We start from the raw sequence: 9,227 nt of genomic DNA, 5'->3' as shown, positions 1-9,227 counted from the left end.
GACAGATCAGACAAGGAACTTGTAAGGGGGCACTGGGACTGGCTGAACAAGGAAACTGGGCATGGGATGAGAAACCTGGGAATGGAGATTGGCACTGAGTAGGCAAAGAGAATGGGACTGGGACAAGGAGCCAAGAGTAGGTCAGAGACAGAACTGGGAAAAAGGACAGGTTGGAGGGGATGGGACAGGAGAGGTCAATCTTGAGGCAAATGAGCAGAGATTCTCTGTGCCCATTCGAGCACATTCTACTCCAGGACCTGGAGTGGAACCCAAGATTCTTTGAGTCTCACCACTCTTCTACTGTCAGTAAAGATCTGGCAAAGTGTATGTCTCATTCCCCTCCAGTGCTGGTCCACATAGAGGATAACAACCTACTTCTTCTGTCAGTTACTCTATTAGTTCAAGTGTCAGAGGTCTGTGTGATAGATCTAAAGATTCTCATCTTGTAGATGAATAATGTGGGTATCGACAAGCTGCCACATGATGGAATTTATGTTTTTACAGTTTGCTTTTCTAAAAATCTAGGAAATTACAAATTACAAAAAACAAACAAACAAAAAACCCTATGTTCACAGAACATTCTTAATATTGCAAGAAGAAAGTTAGGAAATGCCAGAATCAAGGTTGCTCAGGCAACCTTATATTACCGTAACCTTATATATGACCAGTGTAGTTCCCTGAAATTGTTTGGGGAGAATAAGTTAGTCCAAGAGAAAACAAGGACACAGAAGGCCTGATTTTCCAGTGCCTTGCACTTTGTGGCATTTATGTATGTGTAAAATAAGTCCAGAGTAGTTGTCAGCTGCTACCAGTTCAGAATAGCAGCATCTTGCTCTCACTTCACATATGTGTAAGGCCACCAGTTCAGCAGGATACTTAAGAATATGTTAGGCTCAGTGATTTCAATGGGACAGCTCATGCTTAAAGTTGGATTGGAGACTTAGGGCTGGTCTACACCCAGCCGCTAGTTCGGCGGCTGGGGATCGAAGTTCTGGGTTCGACTTATCGCGTCTGGTCTGGACGCGATAAGTCGAACCAGGAAGTGCTCGCCGTCGACTGCGGTACTCCAGCTCGGCGAGAGGAGTACCGCGGAGTCGACGGGGAGCCTGCCTGCCGCGTGTGGACCGCGTCTGAACCACGGTAAGTTCGAACTAAGGTATGTCGACTTCAGCTACGTTATTCACGTAGCTGAAGTTGCGTACATTAGTTCGACTTGGGGGGTTAGTGTAGACCAGGCCTAAGAGCCTGATTCCTATTTTACAGTAGAGCCGCTTTCCACACTGTGGCAGAATACAGGGTATTCAAGGTAGGAGCAAATGTAAATTACAGAGTAATACTGCCACAACAATGAATGGTGGCTTACCAGGAATGGGAGTCAGGCCCTAAATGTCTGCACAGGTGCAAGGCAGCGCAGAATCAGAATTGAAAACGGATTAAATAATAGGATTAAATATTATTACAGTTTCCCAAATTTTACCAAAATACTGCAGGCTGCTATCTTTTGACATTTATTTTTACTTATTTAAAATTTATATATAATATGCAAATTAACTGGCAGCACTTTATGGAAATATTTTAACAAAGCAGGAGCAATACAGGTGCAATATACAGGGACCTTTTGAACCAAAGAACTGTGAGCTTATCCAAAAGGTTAATTGTCCTTTTTCAAACATTGTTGATGTTTATCATGTCTTTTTCTTTCTTCCTGACCATTCCCATTGCCTTGAATATTGGGAACCAGAAGTGGAACTGAGAAGACAGAAAAGGTGTGTTAGTGACATGTTACCACTGAGTACCAGTCCTTCACAGACCCTGCCATCCAGCATCTTAAATGCCAAGAGCTTTTTTTGCATAGAAATCCATTAAAATATATATTTGGGTAGTTCATTGTTTTTTGCATGTGAAAATAAAAAGTTCTTCTCGCTATATGCTATTTGCAGTATCCATTCATTGTGTTTTACAAACAGAACTGCATTAACCATAGTGCATCTTGATTTGCTAGAAACTGAACATTGTTAACAGTAAGAAGCTGATTATTAATACCAATTATTATATGTTTGGATCATGAGAACCCCATTTATAAAGTAGGCACTTTCCACACATATATGAAGACACAGGGCCAGTGCATGATTATCTGGCCTGTTTAGGTGTGCCTGTGTGTTCTAATATAGTTCATGTGTTGTGTGGATAGGACTACATGCTGATAGAACTACAATTTACCTCTCGCCTCAATTCAGGAAAACACTTAAGCATGTACTAAAATCCATTTCTATTCAGGAAAGTATATTAGCATGTGCTTAAAGTTAAGCTAATGTTTAAGTACTTTCCTGAACTGGGGCCTTTATGATCAAGCAGACCAAAACCCTGGATTCAGCTATACCTGGACTTCGGAAAAGTTCTGATCTGCCTCTGAATCTGAACTGTGCAGTTATTCTGAGAGAGAGAGAGAGATTTTTTTCCATAGTGTTCATGGCTTACCTTTGTAGCAAATGAGTTCAATTTCCTTTTTACATTTTTCTGTGGAATCTTTGATCTTTTTCTCAGTAGTTTTGCATGCAGATAATGTATCCGTTTCATCTCTATGTTGGGATAAAATGAAGTTGACACAAGTATTTTAAGTTGCATCAGGGTGGTGGAGAATAATGCAAATATTATTAGACAAAAGATGATGCATCCAAGCTGGAGCCATGTTGAGGAGAGCAAAAACTCTGGTTTAGGGAGGCATTCATGCTTAAACAGCGAAGAGTTAAAGGAAACATTCGTTGTCTTGCGCTCTCCATTGTTGAAAATAAACGTGTTTTCATTTTTCTGTATGGGGGAAAAAGCTGGTTTTAGTACTAATTACTTTCTTTTAAAATAGTTATTGCATTTCATACTCAGCTATGCAGAGTGATCTGTATTAGACATGATGATCTAACCCATCTCCTGTCAGTGAAGGATTGTTCATAACAGTATGTTTACTCGTGAACTCCCCAGTTGTGTGTGAAATGTGCCAAATGATAGGATTTGCACCACGTCTCTTTGGAGTCTGTCCCTCAGTCTAAGGGGTCAAACTGTCAAGATCTTTTTCTTGATGATATTGTCCCTCTCCTTAATTTTATCCTTTTCCTACTGTAAACCATGTCAATTATTCCTCTCTGGTGTTTACACCCTTCAGATATTTGTAGACACGTCTCTGCTTACTTTTCAATTAGGCAAGAGCTAATTACACTCTCCTTTAGTCCAGCTTTACAGGGGTGTAAATGAAAGTGGTATTTTGCTGCTTAATCTTTCCTCATAATTTACTCTCTCTGCCCCCAGCCCCCACCCAATAACTTTTGTTCCTTTTCTCTGATCTCTTGGTATGTCTGATGATTAACAGCTAAAGAGGGGGTGAGGGAAATTTATTCACAAAGGTACTGTGTAAATGAGCCAGTGGATGAGAGAAGAAAGACCACAGTAGACATTCAATATGAAACACAGATACAAAAAATGGAGCCAGATTGTGCCTGTCTTTATCAGGAGTAAAGTGCTCAAGAGGTTGCAGGCTTCATTCTGCTTGACTAGTCTTTGGCCTCTATCTCTGAGACTGACCACTATGGGGCCAATTGTGACGAAGATAGGGTGTTTTTTTTAATGTGGATACCTGCCTACAGGGTATTAGAACCGCTCCATAGGATCCAAATTCCATAGACTTCAAGGAAGTTGAAATAAAGGTTTGAACTTTGCAGCCTGGGCTCTAATCTACTAGGAATTGTACTCATTTCCCACACAGCAGAAAACTGAATAATCAGAAGGCTACATTGTTCAGTCAAATCCATCTCTACGTGACCAGACAGCTCTCTGCAGAACGCAGTTTGGATTAGCCATAGATTATCCTGTTTGTGTACTACTGCCCTCTGTTACAGAGACTCAGTCCTGCTCATTTGTCCAGTGCAGGTAGAACTGATCAAAAGTCAGAATCTCCATCCCATGAAATTCTGGTATTTTGACAATCGCTGATGTCCAAGCTCAAATACTGAGTATTTTTGGGAAATGAAAAGTCCTGAATGAACAGTAGAAACATTTTGCTTCCACTCAGTGAACTGCATTCCTTCACCTGAGCTGCCCTACTGCCTCAAAGGAGTTGCAACTCTGGTGCCTCAAATCCCCATTCTCATCTTTGGGTCAGGCCCCGCAGCCAGATTACATCCCCCATGATGCACTGTGATCATGGGATCCCCATTATATCCCACAGTGGTCCACCCAGAGGGGAAACTGCAATGTATCATGTATGTTATCTGGACAGGGAGTCCACCCAATAGGGGAAAATGAGGGCACGAAGCCCGCAAACTACAAATTCCATGAGACACTGCAGTAGTACAAGTAGATTTGATTAGACAAACTAAAATGTTTCAATTGGGGAAAAACCCAATCCAAAACATTTTGTTTCAATTTTCCCACAGAAATCTTTGATTGTGCAGAAACCACGTTTTCCATAGGAAAAAACATTTTGTTTGAAAATTCTTGACCAGCTGCAGTTACAAGTCTTATAAAGCGAACAGCTCTCTGTCTTTGGAGAGGAAGGAGCCACGGTTGGTTAAGGCAAATTCTCTTGCAACCCCATCCACATCCACTCCTGTAGCAGGGTGGGGGGAAAGAAAGAAGCACAGAGCCTGCTGCTTATAGTAGGGTGGAGGTGGAGAGAAGCACACTCACAGATGCCACTGCTTGGGAAAGTAGGAAGGGTGTGAGAGTGCCATAAAGCGCACTGTTTGGGAAGGCTGAGGGACCATTATCCACAGAAAGCCCCCTGCTCAGGAGGGCAGTGGACCAGCATCTTCATGGAACCCACTGCGTTGGGAATTCCTTTCACCCTTCCTACAGAAGCTATTGCTGTACTGGGGGATGTTTCCCAACAGTCCTCTGTGTGAGTAGGGGCTGTCACCTACAAAGGGATCTGGGTGTGGGAACTTCCCTGTAAAGCCCTCTGCTCAGAGCCGAGAGCATCCCTCAGCGACGCCACTGTTCTTGTCTGAGTGACACAATGAAAATCCCCACATGGATCTTTATTTATGCGGTTTGGGAGAAAGCCAGAGCATTAGAACCCTCTGCTCAGATGCAGAATGGAGGGAGGAGATCCCCAGTCATCTGGTTGGGGTTGTCAGGGTCTCTCCCACGAGCGGCCCTCTGAGCAGCTGTGGGTCCCAAAGAACAGCAAGTGTAGACCAGAGCCCTCTTCCCCAGGCCTACCATGCTTATTGCTTAAAATTTGTAGAGGCAGGAAGTCTGTCCCTTTGAAGAAGGGGGATCTGAGGTTGTACCCCATGATTGCTGTGAAGATCAGAGTGGCCACGATGTGCAGTAGAGCTGCCATGGTTCCATTATACTGTTTATGCTAACATACTTTCAGAAGCTTTGCAAATTGATTTCAAGGACTATATATGAGAATCCTTCACAGTGCTCACTGGCTAGGGAATAAACGAGCAGTAACTGGGTGTGAAACCTGAACTCAGGTTTTCTCCATAGCATTGTAGAACACCCCCAGAAATATGAGAGGCAGTGGATTTGAATTTAGTATTCTCTTGGTTTTTAAGGTGAGTGTCTTCTATACTTCCCTTTTGAAGATGGGCCATCAATTTAATTTTATTTATTGAAATGAGTAAAATATCTGACACACATGAGAGAAAGAAAAAAAAATTGTCTTGGCAGATCAAATATTAAATCATTTAAAATCCCTTTCTGTTTGGTTGTAACTTGAAGCAAATACCTAATTATTTTCCTCATTTTAAGAACCCTCCTCTTCAGAACACCTGAGATTTTTATAATTGCTTCTTGTATAAATGAACTCTTTTTGGGGGAGGGGGGGATTAGTGTTAGCACAATTAACCCCAAGAAGAAGTAATAAGAAATGTACTTGCTGAGCAGCAAGAAATTAACAGTAGAGGAATGAACATGTGCTACACTGTACATAGATGTACATAGTTAAACATCTTGAAATCCCTTTGAAACTTCTTGATCCCCAAGGTATCAAGAAGTTGTGTACTTTATGTAAGGTGTTTAGGCCCTAATCCTGCAAGCCACCCTGGGTGGGCAGACCTCCTGTGCCTTTGCAGGCCCTACTGATGTCTATGTGGCTCCACCCATGGAGCAGCTTGCAGGACCACCAACTTTGTTTGCAAGTATAAGAATTTGAGGGTAAAATGTTGATTGTTCCCTCCCTGTGGCATTCCATTGTGAGATCCACTATAGGTATTTAGAATGCAAATTACTAGAGAATTCATAGAACATTTAGGTGGAATCCTCTTCCTAGCACACAAGCTTTCAATGCCTGTTAGTCAGTTTGGGTGGCTGATGATGCTGTTGTTATGGGTAAAACAGCCCAGAATAAAGAGTATAAATTGTTAAAATGGCTTCCAGTACAAAAAGTACTGTATATAGAAAGCAGGAATCCTTGTGTGCTTAAAAGGAAACGAAGCTATTCATAAAGAGGAATTAAACACTAGAGCTTTCTTCTGAGACATATTTTACATTTGTTGCCTTCCTCTGTAATAAACCAAGGGCGTTACCATTTTGTGTCAGAGTACTGGTTCCTGTTTAAAATATTCTGTGATTTCAATCCTCACCTAAGAAACCTTTCAGTAATGTCACACTCCCAAGAGTTCGTATTTAAACACTATGTGAAGCTTCAGGGTAACTTGTTGCCAGAAAGTTTATGGTGATTGGGCTCAAGTGGCACAAATTTATGAAGGAGAAGCTGTTGTGAACAGAAATCTCAGGGAGGCTGGAAGTTCCTTATGGAAGACATGACCCTTTGTGTAAGGGTCTAACTAGAATAAAGTTGCCACCCCACCCGTTTACCTGACTGATTTTGTTTGGGGCACCCTACTTTGGCCTACTGCAAGTTGCAGGGCGGTTCTTTTAGATGGGAGCCATTTCTATGTTATAAATGCTCAAGGGAATTCTTTAAATAAAATGTGGCCACAGAGATCTTCTTCCTCACTCAGGAGCAGATCCAAGATGGAGACTGCATGGAATACATGCGTAAGTGTCACTGCGCAATATACTTGAGGAACACAGTGGAGTTGGTAAAATAGTTTTAACATTTGCTCCTGGATGATTCAATATTATGTTAAATGGTGAAATCTTTAACCAACTCAGCTGCAGCCAGAGACATCTCTTCTGTCACTTTCATGGTGGTATCATTTACTATAAAAGTGGTGACCTACAGAGACCTTATCACTAATAGGCTCCCAGGATTATGCTCTTGAGAGCAAAGGACAGAGAGTTTCAAGCAGGACCTCTCTGTGGAACTCCATACCACCAGAGAGCATCTTGTTAGAATGCAATGCAAAACTTCTCTCTTTGTGTGGACCTTCCCCACAATACATCAACATACAGACTGGCTGGTGAAACTGTCCCTTCTCCTACATATCTTCCCCTAGAAATATGAAACCAAAGAAAGAGCAGAGAATTGTCTGGTCCCATACAGCAAAATTACTTGAAGCATTGTATTTGGTGCACAGACACCATGGTAATGACCCTACTAGAAATACATGAATAGATGGGTAATGGTGACTTCTCTGGAATGAAAGAGTCGAGGGAAGTATCTATGGGCTTGATCGAGCATCCACTGAAGTCAAGAGGAATTTTTCTATACTAAAAGTTATCAGGAGCAATATATTGTATTATAGATAAGGTACTTACTTGGTACCTGACTTTCAAATTAACCTCTAGCGCTGGTAATGCTTGGAGATGCTTGCTCACTGAAAAAATTAGCCAGTAAAGCAAATAATCTACTGCTGCAAACAGAACCCAGATGCAAAGATTAGTAAATACAGGGATTAGAACACGTCCTATGCTTTTCCTTTCCTTGTGTGTTAGGCAGAGGGATGGGACGATCACATACTTTTTTCTTTCTTTTTTACTGAGTGGAAGAACACAGGGCTTTTGTTGCTGCCTTTGGTGCTCATCAAATTTAATGAACTGTTTTGTAATGTAAATATTCTTAAACTTCACACTATGAGTGCCCAAGAATTTTCTGAAGAAAAGGTATGTGCCAAGAGGAACTAGAAGAATTCCTATTATAGGCAACAACCCCTGGTTTATATAGGGCTGTATAGCCAGTATAGAAGATATATGGTTAGTAACACTCTGGATTTGTTGTTTTGTGTTGTTTAACTTCATTTTCAAATTTTCATCTGAAATTAAGTAAGAGACATTGAATTTATCACTCAGTGATACTACTTCTTCCACTGGGTTACTTAAACGTTTAGTCTCATTATAAATCCACTGAATTATTTTAATATAGTCTTTTATAAAGGAAAATCGCTCAATCTCTAGATTGCAAACTATACTGTCTGCCAATATCTTTAGGTTGTGAAAAATATTTTGGATGTTGCCAGCTACCACGACACCAGTCCCAGCAGCAATAAGCGCATTTCTACCTTCACGCAAGCTGCAAGAAAGAACAAACAGTGTGCCAAAGCAGCGCATGTGCTTGGAGGAACACAACCCAGTAGACAGGCCAATCCAGGTGGACCCAGAAATTGCTAAGGAAACCAAAGGATAGTGTGCTAGAAAGGAATGCAAGCCAAGAAATAAGAGGCTGCTTATGATGAAGCTAACAGTAGAGCAAACTGCAAAAAGCTGCAACAGATTCTTCCAGCCAGGCTTCCTCTCTGATACAAAAAGTCCCCAAATGTGTCGAGTTATTGAGGCAAAAATTCTCATTTTCTTCTGAAGGTTGGTAATCCACTGATGGCTCATACTAGAAATAAAGGAAAAGAAAACATGTCATTAGTCACAGTTAGCTGCAGTCTATTAGTAATATGCTTTCAACTGACTGACAAACAACTCTTTGCATTACAAAATCTGCAGGGGGCTGGGGGATGGGGAAGAGAATGGGGCAGCCAGAGAGGACTCCGAACCAGAAGGACCATCTCCATGGTGCAAAAGGATAGCTCCATCTGTATGCCCATTCAGTCCTTCACCTCTCACCAATTGTTTTGGCAAAGTGGCTGATGCAAAAGATACTTTAGCATTTTTCAAAATATTTGCATCCTTTTTCTTAAATTGTATATATATATATATATATATATATATAGATTTAGTGTTTGACTTTATATATAATCATTTTGGGATAGACTGGGTCCTCATGCTACAGGGCGGTGCATGGGAGTAAGAGCCACCCTTCCCCTCAAGCCCACACCTACTCCCCTGCACAGTTATGTTAGCTTTGCCAGAAGCTGTGAGCAGAAGATGCACAC

At 41.5% G+C, this 9,227-nt stretch overlaps 1 protein-coding gene across 1 annotated transcript; it reads right to left on the bottom strand.

The window, feature by feature from the left end:
• Positions 1-1,243: 1,243 nt before the first annotated feature.
• Positions 1,244-8,745, bottom strand: DCSTAMP (dendrocyte expressed seven transmembrane protein). Its single transcript, XM_024194507.2, has 3 exons — positions 7,666-8,745; positions 2,479-2,808; positions 1,244-1,749 (listed from the first exon to the last, which is right to left on the bottom strand). Exons 1-3 carry the CDS (start codon positions 8,725-8,727, stop codon positions 1,666-1,668), a joined length of 1,476 nt encoding a protein of 491 aa, XP_024050275.1. The 5' UTR covers positions 8,728-8,745; the 3' UTR covers positions 1,244-1,665.
• Positions 8,746-9,227: the final 482 nt, after the last annotated feature.

Source organism: Terrapene carolina, unplaced genomic scaffold, assembly GCF_002925995.2.
Source record: "Terrapene carolina triunguis isolate 2854851 unplaced genomic scaffold, T_m_triunguis-2.0 Scaffold58, whole genome shotgun sequence".
Taxonomy (NCBI): domain Eukaryota; kingdom Metazoa; phylum Chordata; order Testudines; family Emydidae; genus Terrapene; species Terrapene triunguis.
This window is presented reverse-complemented; position numbering and strand designations above follow the sequence as displayed.